General features: G+C 42.7%; 1 protein-coding gene across 3 annotated transcripts; it reads left to right on the top strand.

Moving 5' to 3' along the window:
- Positions 1-1,279: 1,279 nt before the first annotated feature.
- TOR4A (torsin family 4 member A) lies at positions 1,280-25,445 on the top strand. Of its 3 annotated transcripts, none has more exons than XM_078774701.1 (5): positions 1,280-1,347; positions 1,685-1,814; positions 15,953-16,177; positions 17,478-17,816; positions 24,630-25,445. In XM_078774701.1, the coding sequence occupies exons 2-5, from the start codon at positions 1,704-1,706 to the stop codon at positions 25,155-25,157; spliced, it is 1,203 nt and encodes a 400-aa protein (XP_078630827.1). In that variant the 5' UTR covers positions 1,280-1,347; positions 1,685-1,703; the 3' UTR covers positions 25,158-25,445. The 3 variants fall into 3 exon arrangements, with proteins under 3 accessions (XP_078630827.1, XP_067965995.2, XP_067965996.2); XM_068109894.2 differs by lacking the exon at positions 1,280-1,347 and adding an exon at positions 1,485-1,603; XM_068109895.2 differs by lacking the exon at positions 1,280-1,347 and adding an exon at positions 1,490-1,603 and having other exon boundaries at positions 1,685-1,824.
- The last annotated feature ends 785 nt before the right edge of the window (positions 25,446-26,230 follow it).

Here is a 26,230-nt window from a genome sequence, read left to right as displayed (position 1 = left end):
TTGGCAGCCATATTGGATTGAAGGAAAATATTAAATAATTATATCTTTGAAACCGCTCACCCTATCGATGCAAAATTTTACAAATATCATCTAACAGCACTGTTGCATATAGTTCAAAAATGATGTCATAGGTCACGTGGTTTGGCAGCCATCTTGGATAGAGAAACGAAACTTATCCCATCAACACGAAACTTCACAAACGTGATCCCCTACCCATATATGCAGTGATGGCATATACCCGTTGTGGGACGATGCTGAGGTATATTGGAGACACAGTTGCATTGTTCTTGTTACCTTCGCAAAAGCGGAAGGTTATGTTTTGATCGCTGTGTATTTATTTGTATGTCTGTGTGTGTGTGTGTATGTTATTCGCATAACTCAAAAAGTATTCAACCGAATTGCATGAAATTTGGTGGGATGATTGGTTATTATACGGGACACATTTGATTAGATTTTGGGAGCAATCGGGTCAAAGGTCAAGGTCAAGGTCACGAAAAGGTCAAAATCGTATTTTTGTTGTTCTGTTCCCTACACTCCCATGCCAAGTACAGAACAGTAGCTGCGGCGAAGGTATGCGCTCTACCGAGTGCCCGTTCTAGTTTCTCTTGAAATGTTGAAAGAGTAAACGTTATTGGCGGAATTAATTTTTTTGCCAAACACATTGATGATTAAGCACATGATTAAACATATTAAATTGATTAAACATATACACATTGATGATTAAACATATACACATTGATAATGAATTGATTGATTAAATATAACTGGATCACTGGTTTGGCGAAAAAAACCGGTCACCGGCCGCCATCTTGGTATTCACCACAACATGGAAAAAACCCTATTAAAATAAAAACAAACTTAGTTTATTTTTTCAAAAAACCTGTCCTTGGTACTTACCACAAAATGAAAAATCCCTATCAAATATAAAAACTTACAGTTTATTTCAAAGCGTGCTAATGTTTAATTTTATCTCCACGATGTTTACGATGGAACTTTCGGTTAGTGGGATTCCCAATATGGCCGCCGCGTGGCCTCATCAGCAAACGGACTCTCATCGGTCGGTAGTTCCTCCATAATGTAAGCGGCCAAACCTCCTAGACCATTCGCTTGGTGTATTGGTGTCATAGCATGCAAGCGGCGCTGGTTTTTCCCTTTTCAAACGCGTCGTGTTGATTTATACATATGAAGACGCGGTTCTTGCGGCATTGGTTTTTGTACATGTTTTGTATCTGAGGACTGAGATCAAACGTTATAATGTTAATTCGTTAAGAAAATCAGCACACGGTGTGGTAGTGGAATTGTGGAAATGACACATTTTTATTAATATTATGTCTGCCTTGCTTCTTCGTACGTTTATTTGTCTTGTTTGAGTAAAATGAAACAGTATTTTGTGTCCGTGACTTTACTTTACTCTCTTAGTCTTAAATGTATTAAATGGTGAAGTAAAAAAAAAAAAAGATGAAATAATTTTGGTAAAAATAATAATCTTGGGACAGGGCGTTGCTTGAAGTCGGAAGTTGTATTTTTTAAATTTTATTCCGAAGTTGTGTTTTGTTGTGGTTGAGACTTAAACCGGTTTATGGTCATTTTCCGATCCATAAAGGTAAGGCCAGGTGGGCGGCTCGACGTGGAATTGATTGGCTATAGTATATTATATGATTGATCTATCGATGTCATGGTGCAGGAACTGCCGGACCTGTCGCATGGAGTCACCACCGGTCAAGATCAAACCCAGCGTGGCCTCCCTCGCCTTGCAGCTCCGTGTGGCTGAGAGAATCCGCCAACGTTACAAGAAGCAGGCGCTCCAGCGTGAGGTGTTCAATGGTCTCTTCACTAACACGGGGTAGTCCGACAGGATGCTACAGAGGTTATCTTAGTTGTCTGCCTGAGTTATATTCCCGACCCAGGTATAAACTGCCATCCTGGTGCTTCACCTGGTCGATGTGTGTGCCGTCCCTCGGATGGACGGTACACTCGGTGTCCTGTCTGCCGGCATTAAGTGGTTAACTTTAAGAATCCCGCGGTTTACATCGCTAAGGTTAGGCGAGCTATCGCCAGCACTCTTTTAACTGAATATTACACGTTAAGGTAAACCGAGTACCTTTTTACCTCAGTATTACTATTCCACAGTAAGCTCAGTAACGTTTTACCTCAAAATTAAAAGTTAAGCTGGGTACCTTTTTACCTACAATATTATTATTACATGGTATGCTCTGCACCCTTTTACTTCAGTATTCCACAGTAAGGTCAGTACCTTTTTACCTCGGTACAGGGTAATCTCGGTACCCTTTTACCACAGTATTACATAGTGAGCTGTGTACCCTTTTACCTCAGTATTACACAGTAAGGTAAGCTCAGTACCTTTTTACCTCGGTACAGGGTAATCTCGATACCCTTTTATCTCAGTATTGCATAGTGAGCTGTGTACCCTTTTACCTCAGTATTACACAGTAAGGTAAGCTCTGTACCCTTTTACCTCAGGATTAAGTAGTACACTGTACTCTTTTACCACAGTATTACATGGTACATGCTTGACCTTTTTCTCAATATGAAACAGTAAGCTCTTTACCCTTTTACCTCTATTATACAGCAAGCTCTGTACCTTTTTACCTCAGGATTAAATAGTACACTCTGTACTCTTTTACCACAGTATTACATGGTACACGCTTGACCTTTTTCTCAGTATGAAACAGTAATCTCTGTACCCTTTTACCTCGTTATTATACAGCCAGCTCTGCACCCATTTTACCTCGGTGTTATGTGGTACGTTCTTTATCCTTTTGGGTCAGTATTACACAGTAAGGTAAGCTTTGTACACTTTTACCTTGGTATTACACAGTATGCTCTGTTCTATTTTACATCAGTATTATACGGTAAGCTCCGTACCCTTTTACCTCAGTATTACTATTACAAATCCAGTATTACTATTGCTCAGTGAGCTCAATACCTTTTTACCTCTTTATTACTATTGCACAGTGAGCTCCGTGCCAGGAGAGGGTTGCTGGCAGATCTTGTGCATCCTGCAGCCATATTTGGGGAGGAGGGGAGGGGGGGGGGGGGGCAGAGCACAGAAGGAGCAGGGCCGGAGAGGAGTCGGTAGAAGACAGAAAAATCACCTACCTGCCTGCGGTGAGAGAGTGAAAGGCCCTCGGAGTTGGCTTCATCGCGGGAGTTTCCAATGATTCTGAAAGCTTTGGTTTCAACAGTGTGAAGACGAGCGAGGTGTGAGGTAGGATCACCGGCCCAGAGGGGAGAGCAGTATTCCATTGAGCTGCGGATGAAAGCCTTGTATGTGGTGAGGAGCTCAGGTGTGCCAAGGAAGGACTTTGCATGACGGAGGATGCCCAGTTGGCGACAGGCTTTGGAGTTCAGCTTGGAAATGTGGTTTTCCCAGGAAATATCCTGGCAGATGGTGAGACCCAAAAGCTTGAGCGACAAAACTTCTTCGGGGGGGATTGTTGAGAAAGTCGATGGGAGGGTTGTCCAGTCGGTCTTTTCAGAGAGACATTGTAAGAGTGTGAGATTTGTCAGGATTGAAAGACATGTTCCACGTGTTTGACCAGTCTGTGATTTTTATCCAGGTCTGCAGAGAGTGAGAAGGCTGCAGACTGCCGATCTGACGGATGAGGAATGGAGCGGCAGATAGTGGAGTCATCAGCAAAGAGATAGAGAGGATTTTCCAGAGAGTTGGAGAGATCATTAATGAAGACTAGAAAATGCACAGGGCCCAGAACACTGCCTTGGGGAACTCCAGCCTGAACAGGAAGAAGAGATGAGAGAATTCCATTTAGAGCCACATGTTGACTACGACAGGAAAGGAAGTTCGCAAGCCATGCATGTAGGTTACGATGGATACCATAAAAGGAGAGTTTGGTGAGCAGTGCAGGGTGCCAGACCGTATCGAAGGCACAAAATATGTCAAGGGAGACTGCTCTAATTTCCTGTTTGGCATTGAGGGCCTCCATTCATTGTTGAGACAGCAGAAGCAGCATGTCCAGAGTCGAGTGGCCTGGTCTGAATCCAAATTGATGATCAGAGATCAAGTCATTACTAACGAAGTTACTCACGAAAACGACAACTTGTTTTTACCTGAATAGAAAGCATTTGTTTAGAAATTTTATTGCTGGACTTTTCCTTTTCTTATACAATCCTGAGTTCAAATAAGGAAATTAGAATCACTTGTGAGGTACCCGTGCTACACATGGGTGGGAGGCCAGAAGCAAACAGACAATGCAGAAACGGCAAATGCTAAAGCATGAAACCAATGAATTCCACATTCCTGTAGCACCTTCAGTCGCACGTCAGACATGGACAGCAAGTTCGTGAAGGACTTCCATGAAAAACATACCCGTTTGCAAACAAATGGGTACGTTTGTTCCATACTCAGTCAATGGCGAATTTGCATATGGCGATCCGCGAATTCACGTTTAGAAAGTAGAAACCATCATGGCATTCTGTCATTCACTTGAACTCGATTTCTCTTTTTTCATTCCAAACAGCATAACTCCAATCACAAATGAAATAACATTAATATAAAAAATAAACTTTTAACAACATTCGTGACATAAACAAATATTTAAATCCTGATATGAAGTTCCGTACGGTTGGGTGAATACAATTACGAATTCAAAATCGTAATTGTATTCACTCAATTCCAATCATCAATTGATACTTTAACAAAACGATGAAACCGATTAACGTTTAACGATTAAACATTACGATTGAATGACGGTTGCATTTGGATATTATCAAACCCGCTCATTGCCGTCATCTTTCCACTTCCGCATTCGCGGCAGGTTCGTAATTCTCATCAAAATCGAAACAGTATTTGTAGAATTTCAATAAAAGCCACATCACTCTTAATACAACACGCATTTTAAAGGCCATTTTCCCTGCAAGAGCGGGGGTTAGCCTTGCGGCCCCCATGACAATCTTCTCCATTTTGCCCACTCTGCCCACTCTTCTGCCCACTCTTTTGCATTTTGCCCACATTTGCACTCTTAATATTCGTAAATATTAATCCATCGTGTTTGGAAAAACTGGAAAATTGGGAAAAATTTGAAAAACAATATAGCCTATTTTATTCCAGGAGGTCCCAGGAATACCCACCCAAAATATCGTTGCAATCGGTTCGGTCGTTTTTGCGGTACCTTCAAACGGACATTTGGTGAATTATAGTAAGATGAACATTGTAACATGTGGAGTACAGAATCTGTCAAAACCTGTAAGGTTACGAACCAATCTGTAGCTTTACTAACAAAGCTATAACTTTACTAACCAATGTATAATTAAAGACAAAGAGAGGGCAGTGTGAGCCAATTATTTACCCATAATGCAACTGTGTAAGCGCATTCTTCACATGTACCGCATCTATATCTAATAAGTCAGCACTATCATTGTTTCAACAACTTTCATCTGGTGACAAAAAGTTGGGTAAGTTGGACGAGAGTGAAGTAACGCATTATTTTGCGTCTTCGTGACAATTTAATGTTGCACAAAATATAATTAAATTAATCAAAGGTGTAATTTAGACAACATTGTATACAGGTATCCCCAGCTTAACGAATGATGATTGGTTTCATTTAGGAGCGTTTGGGCTGTTGTTCGCTTGATGAAGGAGCTGCCACTGTCTTGTGATTCTTTCAATGGGGGGGATTAACCTTTCAGAATGAAAGGGTTAAAAATAACGATCTCCTGCACCACGTCCACGTGGCACCTTCTGTACGGAAACTTGGACTCCAGATTGTTTTGTTAAGTGTTACAACTAAATGAACTTTATTTTTGCGTTACTGTCTTTATTATTAGGTCGATAATTAACTTCTACATGAAGACCCGCCTTTAGAGGCCATTTTTCCCCACAGAGCAGGGGTTGGCCTTTTTTGGGCACCGTGGTCCTCCTTTTGAAGGAATGTTTTATGGCCGGATGCCCTTCCTGCCGCCAACCCTGTTAGTCGCCTCTTGTGACACACACGGAATTACCAGTGAACTGGTACTCGATTAGCCGACCTCGGAAGGATGACAGGCTGAGTCAACCCCCCTGGCTTTAATTCAGCGATCGACCGGGATTCAAACCCAGGATCCTAGGATCCCAAGCCGGCACCCTAACCGCTAAGCCAACACCAAGCTTAACTTCTACATGAAGGACAAAATGATTTCCAAGTTGGATCTGCCAGAATTTGCCAACAGTTGTGGACACTTCAAATTTTCTGTTCAAATTTAAGGAAAGAGCCTGTATTTGATGCTCTTATTTATAGTCATACATTCATAATGTCAGGAGTACGTGATCATTAAAGAACAACTCTGCATGCATTCAAGACATACCTCATGTCACACTCTTTCAATACTTGTACAGTGCATGTACCACAAAAATGTGAGGCTTGTTTCATGCATATTACAAGCACGGTGTAGTTGTGAATTTTCCAGTGATTCAACCTGAAAAGAAAACGTGATATTGTATTTAGCTTCATATGTTGTTTCAGCAATGATATATTTGAAGATGCAAACTAGGATGTGTACTGTACATGTATTTACAAAAGTGGAAAGATTTTTTTTTGTTCGTGTATGAAAGTTTGTTAGTGCTATGTATGGTCGCAGTGCAGATTTATTACTACAAAGGAATCTTGGGGTTTGGTTCTCGTTCTGCAAGCAAAAAGACCTATCTCCTTAGAAATTGTGAGTAAAGTAGCATCTTTCACAAATTTTCCTGGGATGGTCATAGGGTAATGTTACTAACCGTACCATGACCAACTCATCATTCTGTTACTGACTGCAAAGCTTACACCATGTTGATGGTGATCTGCACTCTTGCCATGCCAGTAAAAAGTGTAGTTGGTCTCCTGAATGGATCCCCTGTCAGCCAATCTTGACTCCTGAAGAGCAGCAACGACAATGTTAAGCTCGTTAAGCTCACTATCACTGCTGTTTCATGTACATTTGATGGTGAAAGTAAGTCTTCTTCATTTATGCCAGGACACATAGTCCTGACGTTCCAGGTTCCAAGCTGGATAATTTTCTTTTTGTTTGCTGGGTCCACTCTTACCATCTGTTCATCAGGAAAAAGATCCCTAATCCCCACCCAGAGGCGAAGTTAGACGTTGGTGGGACAGTACCTTACTGGCTGGGGGCTGCCCAGTTTGAGGTGGGTGGTCACTGACCAATAGGATGCGATGGTCCTTCCCACCGTCGGTGGTAACCCTTGGTGCCTTTGCTCTACGCCAATCGAGCTAGACATATAACCTGTAGACTTCTACCACCTGTGTTGGGTGGTTCCTTCACTTATCAAAGTGGTGGCTCACTTATCAAAGTGGTGGGTGGATCCCGGCCACCCACCACTTTGCAGCTACCCGGCTGCTGGTGACATCATTTCCATTGGGCGCGTCTGCCATTGATGCAATGCCTCTCTATAACCAGTTATCTGGGATCCACATGGTATATCTATGGTATCTGGTATTATATACAGACTTGGCATTTAATATGAAATATTTTTTTGTGGGGGTGAACTTACTTTTCAAGATGACTGAGAACCAAAAGTTCATTGGAATTATGTGGAAATTATTCTAGATTTTGTTAATGTGAACTTTAAAAGAAACAAAAACCACATTTGACATTTCGAAGCAAATAAATTGATCCTTGAAAGTGATGTAAACTGATATCGAACTCAATTCACGGACAGTACTGTGTTAAACTTCTGTACGTTTTCCAGAAGTATCTCTTTATTTTGCACATTAACCAAAAAAAATTTCAACAAAAACAAAAGCTAAATTATGACTGGGATTACGGACAGTAAAATTACAGTTCAGTACTTCATGTAACCCCCACGAGCATTCAGGAGAGCACGTACATGTCGAGGCATGCTGTTCACGAGATTTGCCAAGGTCTGGACAGGAATCGCTTGCCATGCAGTGACAATAGTCTGCTGCAATTCACGCACAGAGGTCGGCTGCTGGTCCAAGGGGTCGATTTGACGCGTTAATTCTGCCCACAAGTTCTCTATCGGATTCATATCCGGGGACATGGCAGGCCACTCCATATGCTCTACACCACGGTCAGCAAGAAAGTGTTGGATCATGCGAGCACGATGAGGCCGTGCATTGTCATCTTGGAAGACAAAGTTTCCTCGAAAGGCTGCACAAGCAAATGGAAGCAATGTTTCTTCCAGAATGACCCTGTACTTGAACTGGTTCAGGTTTCCATTCAGAACAACCAGGTCAGTTTTGCCCCCTGCATGAAAAGCAGCCCAAACGGTCACCCCACCACCTCCAGCTTGGACTCTTGGCACTATACAATCTTCGTTGTGGGCTTCATTCACCTGTCTGCGCACTCGGACACAGCCATCTTGACGATAGACCAGAAATCTAGACTCGTCACTGAAGGTGACGTGATTCCAGTGTCCTGGCTGCCATTGACGGTGCTCTCTGGCCCACTTCAATCGGCGCTGGCTGTGTTGTCTGGTCAGGCGTGGCTTTCTCAGGGGATGCCTGGCTTGATAGCCTGCTTGAACCAGTCGTTGGTTGACTAGCCTTCTGGATACAGGCACATTTGTCAGTTGCTGCCACTCAGCCTTAAGCCGATTAGCTGACTTTGTACGGCCATTGCAGACTAACCGGTGCAGCTGGCGATCATCTCTCCTTGTGGTTCTGCGTGGACGTCCTGGCCTCGGTATTGGAGTAGGGACACCCCTCTGAGCATTTAGTTTCAGGATCTTTGACACTTGACCTTGAGTGATGCCATACTGCTGAGCATTAGCACGCTGTTTCATGCCAGAATTTCGTAAAGCCACCACTCCATGACAAACAGCATTGTCAAGTTGACGGACAATCTCCAGAGAAAGCGGCAATAACTTTTGTAGACGTGCAGCAGTTGTTTTCCACTAATACAGAACGCAACAACCCTTATATACCCGATTGTGAAGCCAATCGTCAAATGTACCTGTCCTTACATTTTGTCACGCCACCTGTGATATAATCCTGTTATTGACATCTTGCTGCGAAAGACAATCAGTGACATTGTTCTTTCAACAAAGACATCACCGAAGGGTAAAATAAACTCACCAGATTGATATACTGAGTTCAGAAAGTAAACCCAAGTCGAGAAAAAAAAAATTCCATATTAAATGCCAAGTCTGTATATATGGTATATCTGGTATATGGTTATTTGGTATAACCAGTTATCTGGTACTCATTTTGCCGACCTCGGAAAGATGACAGGCTGAGTCAACCCCACATGGCGTTAATTCAGCGGGATTCAAACTCAGGACCTTCGGATCCCGAGCCCGCCACCCTGACCATTAGGCCAACACCAGGTGATATTTATCAAAGTAAGGATGAAGTGTCCTCTCAATTTGGTTTTTGGTGTGCGTGTGTATGTGTGTGTTTAATTGTGTGTGGTATGTATGTGTGTATGTGGCTGCATAGCCTGGGCATGTTTTGGGGGCTCATACTTGCCCAGTATCTGAGCCCCCCTCTCGACCTCGCAGGCTGAATCAAGAGGAATGTCGGAAGTCCCTTTGTCTGGAGCCTGTCTGGTTGTAGGAGCTGCCTGAAGGTGCTTGCTTAAATGGATCACCATCCGCCTAATGGGGCTCCACTCCACCGTAACTTTTCTGTGGGGTTTTGGCTCCCTTAGCCTTGGACACACCGAAGCCCGACTCACAAGGCAGTGAGTTCTATTTAACTCATAGCTGGGACCTGGATGATGGGACACCAGGGCATATCCACACACTGGTGAGTCTTTACGTCACATCTCTTGGGGCCGAGGCTCCTCCGAGATCCCCTGTAGATTAGCCTATGTCCAATAGGTGCCTAGTTTCCGTGTGTCACCACAAGGAGGCACTACAGGAGTCTTGGTGATACAGAGGTTGTGAACTGACAGCAGGAGAGACTTATGCACTCGGCTCTCTCTTCGCTGTATGTGAACCAGCGGCAATGGATAGAGACCATTGCACTGGACGCATGTCATCACCCTGTGGCAAACTACCGACACACAAAGTAAGTCTTCTTCACATATTTTTCACATGACAGCTGGACATGACAATAACAATTGCTCTAGCCTTAATAAAAAATACAGTGGTCAATTCTGGTCTTTTTGTTGGTTTTCACAAATTGGTTTTCTTGTGTTGGCGATCTACTTATCTTGATTATTGCTTGGTTCAATCCAACAGCTGGGGAATCCACATTTGTTTGTGACAATAGGTCAAGGCTAAATCCCCTACATCGATTCACATTGGTGAGAATGAACACGACGTGACATTTTAGTTTTCACTCACCTGTGGAATGTCTCACCATTTTTGCATTGATCACTCTTTCGCGCTTTATACAATTACACAATACAAGACATTCAATTAAGTCACAATTATAAGCAGGATCTTGGGATCCTAAGGTCCTAAGTTTGAATCCCGTTCAGCTGTTGAATTAATACCAGGTGGAGTTGACTCAGCCTGTCAGAGGTCGGCGAAATGATTACCAGAGTACTGGGTCCTCTCTCAAGGAGGTTGGTGGCAGGATTTGCAACCCGCCACCGTAAAAACACCTCATTCCATAGCACACACACAGTGGTGTGTGTCGGGATGGTGCTGAGGAGGAGTCCAAGGATGCAGCGACGTGCTGATCCAGCATATGCTCCCATATATATATATATATATATATATATATATATATATATATATATATATATATATATATATATATACACATATGTATGTATATATATGTATGTATATATATATATGTATATATATATATATATATATATATTTATTGTTGCAGTTTTGCCATGAAGGCAAACACCCTATAGTTTATTGCACGACAACATGTAGCCTGCAGTAGTTAGTTATTTCTTATTGAATGTAAAGATTAGCTCTTTCCCATTGTGTAGTAATCAAAACCAATATGCATTGAAGTTAGACAGGATTTCAAACCTCCGTGTGGTTGAGGGAAGCCATTTCTAATGAGCAGGAAGGCGTGGCCAAAAGAACAGGCCCACGCGACCGAGGGGGGTGGGAAATCTCCCCGAATGAAAGGGGGAAGGAAAACTGAAACCTTCCTGGGAGAAGGAAGGATTGAAGGCCAACATGCGACAAATCTCAGCCAATGGGAGGCTGTGGAGCATTTTGAAGGCGTGGGCGGGTCTGATAAAATCCACGTCCAGCGCATTTTCAACCTCTTGCTTTTTGCATCGCCGAGGACACTGCTCTTGGATTTTGCCTCACCGACGAGACATCTCTTGCATTTTCGCCTCGTGGACCACACCCCTCTTGGACTCTGCCTCGCCGACCACAGTGCTTTTGCCGTTGTCCTTCGCCAACACTCCTCTCGTGCTTGTTGCGTCGACGCACCACACCCATCGCTCTTTGCCGATCTCTCGCTCTGATCCGGCTGACCTGCAAGCGTTGGCTTCTCCCGCGACTCACCTGAAGCTCATCTAACTGTGCTGGAGTTCGTCCTTCGGACCTGACCTCGTCCAGGCTGCACGTGCGGATCGAGGATCGCACTGCAAACTACACCAGACCACGTGGCCACTTTGGAGGCAATCCCGGCACTTACATCGATCGGTACGAGAATAACCAGTGTCTTTTCCCCTGCGTGTGTGAGTGTGAAGGCGCCTGTGGGGTTTATGATAGGTAAGGATTGATAAGATTGAATCTTCGTCTCTGTTTCTCTGTGCCTTCAAAATAAAAGGCTGTATATTTGGTTACTTTCCAACCTGTTTGGATACGTCTTTTCTCCATTGGCCTAGCATCATCCGAGACCGAATTTGGCTGGAATCAGGTCCATAAATCACGTGAGGTAACGCCGCTTTCCACACCGTGCAAATCCGCTCGGCATCCGTAAGGTGTGTGAAAGCGAGGGTTCGATCCCCGGTTTCTCCAGTCACGTGTCTTGAAGGTATTTGGGAATATTTGACCAACACCCTTCGGCGCGTGACTGGGAGATTGGCGGTCGGAATTGCTCGCCATCGGCGGCCTCAGTGGAATCGGAGTTCTTGGGGAAATGGTGCATAATCTTCCTCTCCCCCCCCCCCCCCCCCTTAGTACGTCGACGAACCCGGCATCCGCAACAATATATATATATTGTTGCAGATCTGCCGCCGGCCTTCTCCCCTTTACCAAGGGGGGATTAGTCCCCTTGTCTTTGACTGACCAGGCGCGACCCGAGGCCTATGACGTCCTTTCTGGACAGCACGAAATAGGGTTTTAGGCCGAATTCACTATTACTTAATTACTCGTGCTGCCCTGAAACGAGGAGATAAGCCTCGCATGAATCACATGTGTTGGTGGATGCGCCGAGCGGTAGCGAACACGTGATCCGAGCCGTTTAGATGGTGAACCCGATTCTAGTGGTCTTATTCGTACCATGCTTAGTCAATGGCGAAATCACAGAGGCGATCGAATTGGAAAGGAAGAACAAGTTTATTTACACTATTCACAATGATGAGAGCAGAGACACAGGGCAGTCCTTAAGCAGTCTTATACTTAATATCCCAGAGACTACGGGCCCGTTTCACACACACTCACACGGGGATTACAGATGAAGGTCAGCACGTCCAGGGATGGAGGGCACGTCCACGGAGGGTCAGCTCTCTCCGGTCCCCAGCTTGTACTGCGAAGATGGATCCCGTAGCAGGCAGGAGCTTGTGACGTGCCATTTGGACGCGCTGGGTTATTACGGGGCGAATGGTAGGGGCGGCTCTGGCGCGGCTGGCGGTAATTCACTGGTGGCTATTGCCGCGTTTACTCGCGTGGCTGGGTCATTCGCTATCGGCTGGTTTGGCTGTGGCCGCGTACGTAATAGGCGAATACAGTTCAATAGCCTCGAAGCGCTAAGCCTCGAAGGGCTCACAATGCGCTCCCAACCAGCCCTCTTCAAGTCCTTCAAGCAAGTGCCTTCCACCAAGTCCTTTGACACAAGTCCTCCCAGCGCTCGTCCTTCCTCTCGTGCAAGTCCTCCCTCTCGTGCAAGTCCTCCCTCTCGTGCAAGTCCTCTTCTCTCGTGCATAAGTCCTGTTCAAGGGCTTTTGTGCCAAGACTTTTATAGGCACGCCCCGCGAACCTTCTAGCACTCACCAGATGCGCCTTACCACGCCCTATCACGCCATGCCCTTAGAGCCCTGGTTGGCTGGTGGCCCTCACCGTCATCGCCTCTGACGCGCTGCCTTGACGCCGCCCCACCCCGACCCCGCGCTCCTCCCTCTCAGGCCTACCTCGTGTTACTCGACAAGCGAGCGAACAAAGGGCAGCGAATGCTGCTGGCAGCCAAAGCGTAACAAATGCTGCGGGTAGCCAAAACGTAACAAACTGAGGGATCAGCCAAATGGGGCGCGGGATCAATTATGCCCATAGGTGGAATTGGAGGGTGGCGCAAAAATGAAAGGACCTAAACTCATGTCTTTACACAACGCAGATATTACTAGTGGAAATGGTCTATACTTACACATACTATGACATAACTAATACTCTAAGGTGGCCTACGTGTTGCTCGTGAACTAACTATGGGGGGCAACCCTTTAACCTTTAATGACAAATATGTGCCAATCTCAAAACCGTAGCTATAATATATATATATATATATATATATATATATATATATATATATATATATATATATATATATACAGGGTGATTGAAAAGTAACTCCCTATTTTAAAATATTTAGAAATTATTTATTTATTGTAATATTTTTCTCAAATTTTTAGTGTTTGTTCCTTAATGTATGAGAATTTAATCTGTGTTGGTTTTTTTCAGATTATTTTTTGTTTGAAATTCGGAAGCCCTACGGAAGCTACTGCATCAAATTTTGTGTAAAGCTTGGCGATTCCCAAGTGGAAACGATCCGCAAGATTCAACACCGTTCATTCCATTATGAAGGAGGATTTGGGCTTCAGGAGAATCTCAGCGAAGTTCGTACCAAAGCTGCTAACGATTGAGCAGAAGCAACTCCGTTTGGAGATCGCACAGGACATGCTGGAGACTGAACAGCGATCCCAGCTTCCTCAACACAGTGATCACTGGCGATGAGTCCTGGGTTTATGGGTACGACCCAGAAACCAAGTTGCAGTCATCACAATGGAAGCATCCAACATCCCCGAGGTCAAAAAACACAAAATTTGATGCAGTAGCGTTCAAGTTTTTCCGTCATTTTGTCAAAAACGAAAATCCGACGGCGCTCACTTACATGTCCTCACTCATCGGCGGGCTGCCGTCGACTGACAGCTTCTGCAGGTGGGAAAAAATTCACACGTGCGCATTAGGATCGCCTACATACGTGCACCAATCAACGCCTCCCTAGCTTCTTTTTTTTTTACGCACGAAAAATAAAGGTCGGATACTTTTTGAACACACTACGTATATCTATCTATATATATATATATATATATATATATATATATATATATATATATATATATATATATATATATATATATATATATATTAGTACACCCGCAGTCTCCGGGAGGAGCAGGAAGGGTTGGTTATTCCTCTTTGGGGTATATAGATTACAATCGATCTATGGGCGGGTCTCAAGAACATTGGGTGTGTGTTCATTTACCAAGTTTCTTGTGAAGAGATTGCCAAGTGGTTTAAGAATTTGAGCAAGCACTCCATTCAAAACCATTAAGGGACGGCTGGCTTGGCAAGCGGGTTATATAGAGTACAGTAGATCTTCACTCAGTTCTGGAAGTAAAGCTTGCTTCATGGATGTTGGGATTCCTCCAAATTTCTTCATTTAGTGTTTATAAAGAGCATCACCGACTGTTTAAAAAGCTAAGCATACGTGTTTGTGGTGTATAATATTTTTTACTTCCTGTAGAAGCTGTTGTTTTTTTGGTTTGGTCATGTGTTGAGGAAGGATGAAAGTGACTGGTTGAGAAGAGTGATGGAAATGAATGTAGAAGGAAGTAGAGGATGGGGAAGACCGAGAAAGACTTGGCTAAAGATGGTGGAAGAAGAAATGTGGGCAAGGGGGTTAACGAGGAGATGCAGAAAATAGGGCAAAATGGAGAAGATTGTCATGGGGACCGCAAGGCTAACCCCCGCTCTAGCAGGGGAAATGGCCTTAAAATGCCTGTTGTTGTTGTTGTTGTTGTTGTTGTTGTTGTTGTTGTAGAAGCCGTTGTTCCCACAGAAACGTCATTATAACTACAAGCTATTTATACACGTTATCACTGCATGAAAAACGCCTTGGGGAAGTGGGACATATCATTATTATTAATATTGTTTTGTAATAACATTAACAATATGCGATTATCATTACCGATTGCGAATACCAAAGACAGGCGTGTGCCTTTCCAAATAATGTCCAATCAATTAAATTTATCACAGGTGGACTCTAATCAAGGTGCAGAAACATCTCAAAGATGATCAATAGAAATGGGAGGCACCTGAGCTAAATTTCAAGTGTCATAGCAAAGGGTATGAATACTTATGTCAATGTGATATTTCAGTTTTTTCTTTTTAATAAATTTGCAAAACTTTCTGAAGTCCTGCTTTCTCTTTGTCATTATGGGGTATTGAGTGTAGATTGATGAGGGAAAAAATGAATTTAAACAATTTCAGCATAAGGCTGCAACATAACAAAATGTGAAAAAAGTGAAGGGGTCTGAATACTTTCTGAATGTACTGTATATGTATAAATATATATATATATATATATTCAGGATACTGCAAAAATCACAGGATGAAGAGTGTAAAGTCCAAGTGTAAAGCATTAGCTTTCATGTAACCTAAGCTCTGCATTCAGGGCATTTGTTTCAAGAGTAGCATCACTTTTTGGGGGTAACAAATGCCCACCGCTTGGCTTCACAATAATTGCTTGTTCCAATCAGTTTGGAGCTTCCTATCCAATTAGTATGGAGATCAGTTGTGGTAAATAGCTTTCGCTTGTTTATTGCAACTGTGTAGAAAATAAATTAATAAATTTTCCCTCACCGGCTGCTCCCACTTCATGTTTTTTGCCAGATATCACCAAGACTGAGGATTCGATCTCAGACTTATCGCTCTACTTCAACTGCTTTTACTTTTGATGTGCCTGTGGAAAATGGGCTCAAACGACGCTGCCGCTCTGTTCGAAATCGGAAAAAGCGTGTGCTTTATCCTGAAGGCACCAGTCGTAAAGATCCGACCCAAGGCAGCAGCGCAGCAAATTACCTGTTGTTATTTTTGCTGCTCATTCTTGCCTTCCAGGTCTTTACTCATTCTATTTTGTTTTAAGGAGCTTTTGAACACCCTTTTTATTACTGTATTTGCCCAAATATACGATGGTTATTTATATATATATATATATATATATTTTTTTAACTGTTATCTTTAATCTGATCTTCAAAAACTTCATCTTCAAAAATGCAGCTCGTCTTATTTTCATATAATAATAAAAAAGAATCTTCTTTTTTTTTTTTGACCTTTTGGTTTTTTTTCCCCTTCCTTTTTCCTTTTTTATTCTCTTCACGGAAGCATGCTGCTCCTTATGTGATTGATGTGCATTGTTTTCTGGTACATTACTTTGTGCTCGTTATGGATCCAATGGAAAAAAGTCGTTCAAAAAAGGATAGGTAAGTAATGGTTTGTGAAAAAGTTACCATGCAAATTTGAAGATGATGATTACAAGAACAGCTGAAGAAACAAAAAACTGTACTGCTGTAGAAAACTATAGTATTACTGAGTGCAACCGAGTGACTATAGTGAAAAACAGAGCGTTTCAGCATAACATAATTTCATTCCAGAAATAAAATGAGTGCAGTTTGGATCAAATCTCTGTCTCTCTCTGTCTCTGTCTCGCATTATTGAATCCTGGAATGCTATCACACCAGAAACCATTGTAAAAGGGTTTGAGAAGTGTATTATTTCGAATTTGGTGGATGGCACAGAAGATAACATTTCATGGGAAGAGGCAGGCAGAATGGATTTCGAAGATACTGAGAGAAGGTGGAAGTGAGCCGGAAGATTTGTGCAAACAAGAATAAACGTTTTGAGAAATTTCAATTACAGTATTTTGTTTTTTGGGATCTTCGAATACAAATTTAGCTTATTTGAAATTACTGGAAGTTTTAATTTACCCTACCTTTTCTTTCTTCAAATTCTTTCAAGAAACCAAGAGAAAAAAAATGCTGTGCAGATAATTGATTGCCTAAAGTAGCAGTATGGTCGTATTTTAATCGCGACTGCACAAAACAATATTTTGGCAAAACAATTTTTTTGCACTCAACACTCTGGTGAGGATCCTCTTATATTCATATTCAAAGCCGTCTTGTACTCAGGCCAACACGGTATTATTATTGGTGTTATTATCTCCTATTGAAACATTTTTTATAGAAGGTATTTTATTTCATTTAATGTGGTGGGTTGGGAGCAAGGGAGGTGACTTCATGGTTTATTTTTTATTTTAATTTTGTACAGTATTTAGTGTTTTTTTTGCAGTATTCCTCAAGTTTGTTTCTACTTCTGTGTATTATTTTCCTGAAGTTTTGTCACCTTTTTATTTGTGCAGGTGTTTAATGCCATTGAGAACTTGGATGACAACCTTCTTCGTTATGACATTGATGGCTTGGAAAAAACTCTATGGCGAGAGGTGTTGGGCCAGCCCACAGCCCTGGCACTCCTTGTGAAATCTCTGGCTCAGTATCTGAGCACGCATGTACATGACTGCCCAGTGGTTCTAGCACTGCATGGCCCAACTGGTACTGGGAAAAGCTTTGTGGGCAGACTAATAGCAAAACATTTTGAGGTGGTTGCTGGACGTCACCTGGTCTTTCAGCTGTTTGCAAGGTCCCATTGCCCTGATGATGGAGCCAGCTGTGCTTCACGTATAACAGCAATTGTAAAACAAGTACGTTCATTTTAGCCAATGAATGCTTGACCAATGTTGAGGTAACCATGACCAGTTAATAAGAACTTTAAGTTGCAGCTGAGATGCGGTGGCAGGCACCCCCTATATATACATATATATATATATATATATATATATATATATATATATATATATATATATATATATATATATATATATATATATATATACACTAGCTTGGCTCGGCGCGCTGCGCTCGCCTCACCAAGCGTCGATACTGAGAAACGGGCTTATTTTATCTGAGGATAATGACCGTACCTGAGTTGCTGTGTTGTCATGATCTACACCAATCATAATACAAACAATTATTTTGCACAAATGTATTTGTTGTGTTTGTGATATTACATTTTTATAGGCAATTTAGGTTGAAGATAAAGGTTGAATGTTTTTTTTTTTTCAAGAAAGAACCCCTCAGCACATACATAGGGGAGGGGTAGGTGCAGACTGGAAGTTTGGGACGATTACACCTCACCACCACGTAATTCAAAACACCTCACCACCACGTAATTCAAAACGCCTCACCACCACGTAATTCAAAACGCCTCACCACCAAGTAATTCAAAACACCACCACCAAGTAATTTAAAACACCTCACAGCCATAAAACATGTAATAAAAACACCTCACCACCACGAAATTAAAAACACCTCACCACCACGTCATTTAAAAACACCTCACCACCATGTAATTCAAAACACCTCACCACCACGTAATTCAAAACACCTCACCACCACGTAATTCAAAACACCTCACCACCATGTGATTTAAAAACACCACAACGTTATTAAAAACGCTTCACAACCACGGAATCAAAAGTTTGAGGGAGTCCTTAAGTGACAACACAGACAATGCCCAGATGTGTATATATATAGATAAATGACTGTACCCGAGTTGCCGTTTTGTCCTGGTTTAAACCAATCATAATTCAAACAATTATTTTGCACAAATGTATTTGTAATATACGCGATATCACATTTTATAAACAATTGAAGTTGAAATTTATTTTTTTTCCCCCAAAAGGTCCCCCAAAAAAAAGAATTTGGAAAATTTTTCAAAAATAATACCCTTAGGACATACCGACGGGAGAGATATGTGCATACCAGAAGTTTGGTACGATTTCACAAAAGTTTGAGAAAGTAGTTCAGTGACGAGACAAGACAACACAACACAAGACAGACACTGCACAGATATATATACATATATATATATAGATATATATTTATATATATATACAGTCGCGTGAAAAAGTAAGGACACCCCATGTAAAGTTTTGACTTTTTCAACATATTTCAACATACAGCTATTTGATCTTCATTTCAACAATATTGATAGATAAAGGTGATATAATATAACAAATATCATGAAACATTTACATTTTGAAGTCCATTGTATAATTTAAATAAACGTAAATGCAAATTTCACATGTGGAAAAAGTAAGTACACCCTTGGTTCTAATAGGTGGTATACCCCCTTTGGCAGAAACAACCTCAAGTAGGCGTTTCTTATAACTGTCTACCAGTCTCTGACATCGACTGGGAGAAATTTTTTCCCACTCCTCCATGCAGAATTCTTTCGGCTGTGCGGTTTGAGGGGTTTCTTGCATGCACAGCTCGTTTCAAATCCCCCCACAACATTTCAATGGGATTTAGATCCAGGGTTTGACTTGGCCATTCCAGAACCCTCCATTTCTTTCTTTTCACCCATTCCTTGGTGGATTTACTGGTATGTTTAGGGTCATTGTCATGTTGCAAGGTCCACCTTCGGTTGAGCTTTAACTTTCTGACAGATGGCCTCACATTATCCTCAAGCACCCTCTGGTACAATGAAGAATTCATAGTGGATTATATGATGGTGAGCTGCCCAGGCCCTGATGCAACAAAGCTGCCCCAAACCATAATATTTCCACCACCATGCTTTACAGTTGGTATCAGGTTATTGTGGTCAAATGCTGTCTTTGGTTTTCGCCAAACATGTCTTCTGGTACTGTGGCCAAATAGCTCTACCTTTGACTCATTTGTCCAGAGCACATTGTTCCAGAAGTGCTGGTCTTTGCCTCGGTGTTCATTGGCAAACTTTAGTCTTGCCCTGATGTTCTTTCTGGACAGCAAAGGTTTCCTCCTGGCACACCTCCCATGTAGATCAAATTTGTGCAGCCTCTTTCTAATGGTAGACTCGTGCACTTTGACATCAACTGTGGCAAGAGCTACCTGTAGGTCCCGTGATAACATTCTGGCGTTCTTAGAGACTTCTTTCAGCATCTTGCGGTCTGCTCTCGAGCTGAACTTGCTGGGGCGGCCTGGCCTGAACAAGTTGGCAGTTGTTTGGAATCTTCTCCACTTGTAGATGATCTTCCGGACAGTCAAATTATTGATTTCAAATTGTTTGGAGATCTTTTTAAATCCCTTCCCAGACTCATAGGCATCTATAACCTTCTTTCTGAAAGCCTCAGAGAGCTCTTTTGATCTAGGCGTGGTGACGCCGCAGACTTCAACAACAAAGAGCAAACCAAATTAAATGTCTGAGGTTTAAATAAGACAGGTTCCTCCATGATCCTCTCTAACGATGTTCTAATCATTTGCACCTGAGCTGGTGCACCTGATTCTAATTTTAGGTGTTTGAAGTAGTGATAAATGTAGGGGTGTACTTACTTTTTCCACATGCAAAATTTGCATTTATGTTTTTTAAATTATACAATGGATGACAAAATGTAAATGTTTCATGATATTTGTTGTATTATATCACCTTTATCTATCAATATTGTTGAAATGAGATCAAATAGCTGTATGTTGAAATATGTTGAAAAAGTCAACTTTACATGGGGTGTACTTACTTTTTCACGTGACTGTAAATAAACATAAATGCAAATTTCGCATGTGGAAAAAGTAAGTACACCCCTACATTTATCACTACTTCAAAAACCTAAAATTAGAATCAGGTGCACCAGCTCAGGTGCAAATGATTAGAACATCGTTAGAGAGGATCTTGGAGGAACCTGTCTTATTTAAACCTCAGACATTTCGTTTGGTTTGCTCTTTGTTGTTGAAGTGTGCGGCGTCACCATGCCTAGATCAAAAGAGCTCTCTGAGGCCTTCAGAAAGAAGGTTATAGATGCCTACGAGTCTGAGAGGGGATTTAAAAATATCTCCAAACAATTTGAAATCAATCATTCGACTGTCCGGAAGATCATCTACAAGTGGAGAAGATTCCAAGCAACTGCCAACCTGTTCAGGCCAGGCCGCCCAGCAAGTTCAGCCCGAGAGCAGACCGCATGATGCTGAAAGAAGTCTCGAAGAACCCCAGAATGTCATCACGGGACCAACAGGTAGCTCTTGCCACTGTTGATGTCAAAGTGCACGAGTGTCCCATTAGAAAGAGGCTGCACAAATTTGATCTACATGGGAAGTGTGACAGGAGGAAACTTTTGCTTTCCAGAAAGAACATCAGGGCAAGACTAAAGTTTGCCAATGAACACCTAGGCAAAGACCAGAACTTCTGTAACAATGTGCTGTGGACAGATGAGTCAAAGGTAGAGCTATTTGGCCACAGTACCAGAAGACATGTTTGGCGAAAACCAAAGACAGCATTTGACCACAAGAACCTGATACCAAGTGTAAAGCATGGTGGTGGAAATATTATGGTTTGGGGCAGCTTTGCTGCATCAGGGCCTGGGCAGCTCACCATCATAGAATCCACTATGAATTCTTCATTGTACCAGAGGGTGCTTGAGGATAATGTGAGGCCATCTGTCGGCAAGTTGAAGCTCAACCGAAGGTGCACCTTGCAACATGACAATAACCCTAAACATCTATCTATAATTCCAGTAATCTCTGTGTGTTTGTTTGTTTGTACGTTTGTTTGTTTGTACGTTTGTTTGTTTGTCTGTGACCGCTGTTTCTCGACAACCACGGGTCCGATATACTTGAAACTTGCCAGGTATATTGCTGGGGACCCGAGGATGTGCCTTTTCAAGGTTTCATATTAATCGGACAATTACTTACCGAGCTATGTCCAAAAAACGATTCAACCAATCAGAGAGCAGCGAGCTATCGCGTGTGCCGAACGTGGCGAACACACTCTGCCGCGGATGGCACATTTGAGAGCGTATTCATTTATTTCCCGTCGGCAAACTATGTTGGCGCTATGTTGGCGTTAAACGATGTTTTAAAACTAATTAAAACCCCGGGGGGATTGTCACTGTACTCGCAAGCCGTTCGCCGTTCGCTTTGGCGTTGCGAATGGACCAAAACATTTCATGGACCAAACCATTTCATGTAAAGCGTTCGCCGTTCGCTTTGGCGTTGCGAATGGACCAAAACATTTCATGGACCAAACCATTTCATGTAAATAGAGGGGGGGATATAATTTTAGATATAGATATAGTACGGGCATGCCCTAGTACCAGTAAATCCACCAAGGAATGGCTGAAAAGAAAGAAATGGAGGGTTCTGGAATGGCCAAGTCAAAGCCCGGATCTAAATCCCATCGAGATGTTGTGGGGGGATTTGAAATGAGCTGTGCATGCAAGAATCCCTTCAAACATCGCACAGCTGAAAGAATTCTGCATGGAGGAGTGGGCAAAAATTTCTCCCAGTCGATGTCAGAGACTGGTAGACAGTTATAAGAAACGCCTACTTGAGGTTGTTTCTGCCAAAGGGGGCAATACCACCTATTAGACCCAAGGGTGTACTGACTTTTTCCACATGTGAAATTTGCATTTATGTTTATTTAAATTATACAATGGACTACAAAATGTAAATGTTTCATGATATTTGTTATATTATATCACCTTTATCTATTGTTGAAATGAAGATCAAATAGCTGTATGTTGAAATATGTTGAAAAAGTCAAAACTTTACATGGGGTGTACTTACTTTTTCACGTGACTGTATATTTGTAAACAGGAATGAATTCCTGCATAAGGCTAGTATTTAAAACTTCTGACTCAACCTGGGACTCGAACCCAAGAACCTCGTCACTTAAGCGAACATCAATTTTACAATTTTTTTTCCTGGGGGAACATGCCCCCGAACCCATCTATAAAGGAGTCCTTTTCCTTTCTTTCATTTTTAACTTGTGTGTGTGTGTGTGTGTGTGTGTGTGTGTGTGTGTGTGTGTGTGTGTGTGTGTGTGTGTGTGTGTGTGTGTGTGTGTGTGTGTGTGTGTGTGTGTGTGTGTGTGTGTGTGTGCGCGCGCGCGCGCACTACATGACCAAAAGTATGTGGACACCCGAACATCTCATTCCAAAATCATGGGCATTAATATGAAGTTGGTCCCCCCCCCCCTTTGCTGCGATAACAGCCTCCACTCTTCGAGGAAGGCTTTCCACTAGATGTTGGAACCTTGCTGTGGAGATTTGCTTCCATTCAGCTTCAAGAGCATTAGTGAGGTAGGACACTGATGATGTGCGATTAGGCCTGGCTCGCAGTTGGCGTTCCAATTCATCCCAAAGGTGTTCGATTGGGTTGAGGTCAGGGCTTTGTGCAGGCCAGTCAAGTTCATCCACACCGATCTCGACAAACCATTTCTGTATGGACCTTGCTTTGTGCACGGGGCCATTGTCATGCTGAAACAGGAAAGGGCCTTCCCCAAACTGTTGCCACAACGTTGGAAGCACACAATTGTCTAGAATGTCATTGTATGCTGTAACGTTAACATTTCCCTTCACTGGTACTAAGTGGCCGAGGCTGAACCATGGAAAACAGCCCCGGACCATTATTCCCCATCCACCAAACTTTACAGTTGGCATTATGCATTTGGGCAGGTAGCGTTCTCCCGGCATCCGCCAAACCCAGATTCGTCCGTCGGACTGCCAGATGGTGAAGCGTGATTCATCACTTCAGAGAACACGTTTCCACTGCCACAGAATCCAATGGCGGCGAGCTTTACACCACTCCAGCCGATGCTTGGCATTGCCCATGGTGATCTTAGGCTTGTGTGCGGCTGCTCGGCCATGGAAACCCATTTAATGAAGCTCCCGACAAACAGTTGTGCTGATGTTGCTTCCAGAGGCAGTTTGGAACTCGGTGGTGCGTGTTGCAACCGAGGACAGACGATTTTTACATGCTACACGCTTCAGCACTCGGCGGTCCCGTTCTGTGATCTTGTGTGGCTTACCACTTCGCGGCTGAGCTGTTGTTGCCCCTCAATGTTTCCTCTTCACAATAACAGCACTTACAGTTGACCGGGGCAGCTCTAGCAGGGCAGAAATTTGACGAACTGACTTGTTGGAAAGGTGGCATCCTATGAGGGTGCCATGTTGAAAGTCACTGAGCTCTTCAGTATGGCCCATTCTACTGCCAATGTTTGACTTGCATAGCTGTGTGCTTGATTATATATACCTGTCAACAATGGGTGTGGCTGAAACAGACAAATCCACTAATTAGAAGGGGTGTCCGCATACTTTTGATCATGTAGTGTATATATGATGGGAGTAGTGCCCTCTGGTGGCGTGTGTCTTAAAATTTGTGGAAATATTACCATTTGGGAAATATTACCAAAGTTGGGCAGAGATGAGCACTCAAGATGGACCAATGCTGGTTCATATATCGTGTGTGTGTTTGACTCTTGATAATGGGGTGTGATTTTGACTATTCTATCTTTTTATTCGAGTTTATGTAATTGTTATTATGTACTGCGAAATTTTAAAAACAGGCTGCATTTTGAATGGATATGCAAGGGTTGTGTTTGTGACTTAATCCCAATAGATGCTTGGTTTTTATGTTTTTGTACTTTACATCCCAATAAAGTCTGTGGTTGTTTGCCACATGTTAATCATAATGTTTTTGCTTGACAGGCAGTACAGAAGGCTGAACAGGAAGAAAAGGTTCCCCTAATTGTCTTTGATGATGTGGAGGCTCTACCTGAAGAGGTTCTGGACCTGTTGCAGATTCTGACTGGACCGAATCAACCACCTGAGCATCTCTCAGCCATATATATCCTCATTAGTAGCCTTGGTCATGATATTATTTCTGACTTTGTCTTGCGTAATGCCTCGCTTTGTTCACTCCAGCCGCTGGAGCTTGACATTCTTATAAAGGGTCATCTTGCTTCCTGGCTTTCCCAAAAGCATCCACTGTATTCCAACACACTTCTCATTCCATTTGGTCTTCTGGGTCGTGAACACATTCGTCACTGCTTTTGGGAAGAGATGATTGCAGAAGGGTTTGTACCGGCAGAACAAGAAATGGAACTCCTTGCCTCAGAGCTGCGTTATGTACTTGCAGGAAAATGCGAGTATGCATTAACTGGATGCAAGTCTGTCGTCTCGCGAGTGAACCAGATGCATTGGAACAAAAAACACACCTGTGCTAAGAATTTTTGATACCTTCGGTTGGCCTATTATTGGGATTTTAAAATTATATTGATTTTTTTCTCAAATTTGTTTTCTCGTGGAAAAGTGCAGGAGGAAGAGAAATAATATGCCAAAGAGAACAAATATTTTCTTATGAATTGCATTTAACATCCTGTTTTATTTGGAGAATAAAGAAAACTATATTTTTTTAAACCAAAAATGTACATTTTAATGTTTTTCTTTTTGCCAACTGAACCATATTACAAAGGTCATGAACATATTTGAAATATATTTTGACAATAAACATTGTGAAAATGACTATGTGGGGAATTTTGAGCATTCTGATGCCAGGCAATTTGGGGCTCACACCTACGAACATTTGTTTTATGGAAAACTGCCAGGCTCGTGTTAGAGCTGACACATGGAACATATTGTTATGGATCTAAGAGACAGCACTCCCCTTAGCAAGGGGGGTGGGGGGGTTAATCCCCTTGGCCAGCTAAGCTGGCCGTCTCTAGTCCTGGTACTTATAACGCTCTTTTGCAGGGTGAAATTGGTCAGGGTTATTGGTCAAGGTGTTCTCCCGAATACCTTTACCAATCCCTCCGCAAAACAGGGAGACAAGTACCGCTCGAACCACGGACAAGATGGTATTTGCCGAGCGGTTTAGCAATCCGCGATTCGAGCCGCGAGCAATTGACTAACCCGATTCTGCACGTTGGCCAAATCGTGCCACAGGTACTCAATCGAAAGAAGGGACTAAAGCGATCGGGGGAAAGAAGAAACCAAAGTAAAGGAATACCAGATATTTATTAACTATTTACAAAACCAAAACCAAAGAAGAGGAAACGAAAGTAATATACAGTGAAGAAGAAGAAGACACAGGGCAGCCTTAAGCAGTCTTATATTATCAACGCCCCAGACAGACAAACAGACTTACACGAAAGGGGAATAGCAGGCAGGAATGACTGGACGAAGGAGAAGGTCCAGGTGGGACAACAGGGCTGGAAGGTTCGGCAGGGCACAGCAAGGAGGTCCGCTCCAGGTCCACGCTCCGGGCTGGAAGCGAACAGCCAGCGGCAGCTTCACGTATTCGTTCACGC

The sequence above is a fragment of the Myxine glutinosa genome, chromosome 3, assembly GCF_964187855.1.
Source record: "Myxine glutinosa chromosome 3, kmMyxGlut1.1, whole genome shotgun sequence".
NCBI classification, from domain to species: domain Eukaryota; kingdom Metazoa; phylum Chordata; class Myxini; order Myxiniformes; family Myxinidae; genus Myxine; species Myxine glutinosa.
The sequence above is the reverse complement of the archived record's forward strand: the minus strand, read 5'-3'. Positions and strand labels throughout refer to the sequence as shown.

Bases quoted from the DNA above. Each gene is read 5' to 3' on its own strand.
- TOR4A (XM_078774701.1), top strand. From the start codon at position 1,704: ATGGAGTCACCACCGGTCAAGATCAAACCCAGCGTGGCCTCCCTCGCC. The intron at 1,815-15,952 runs GTGTTCAATGGT...GTTTTTTGCCAG, and splicing joins AGCAGGCGCTCCAGCGTGAG to ATATCACCAAGACTGAGGAT. The intron at 17,817-24,629 runs GTACGTTCATTT...TTTGCTTGACAG, and splicing joins TAACAGCAATTGTAAAACAA to GCAGTACAGAAGGCTGAACA.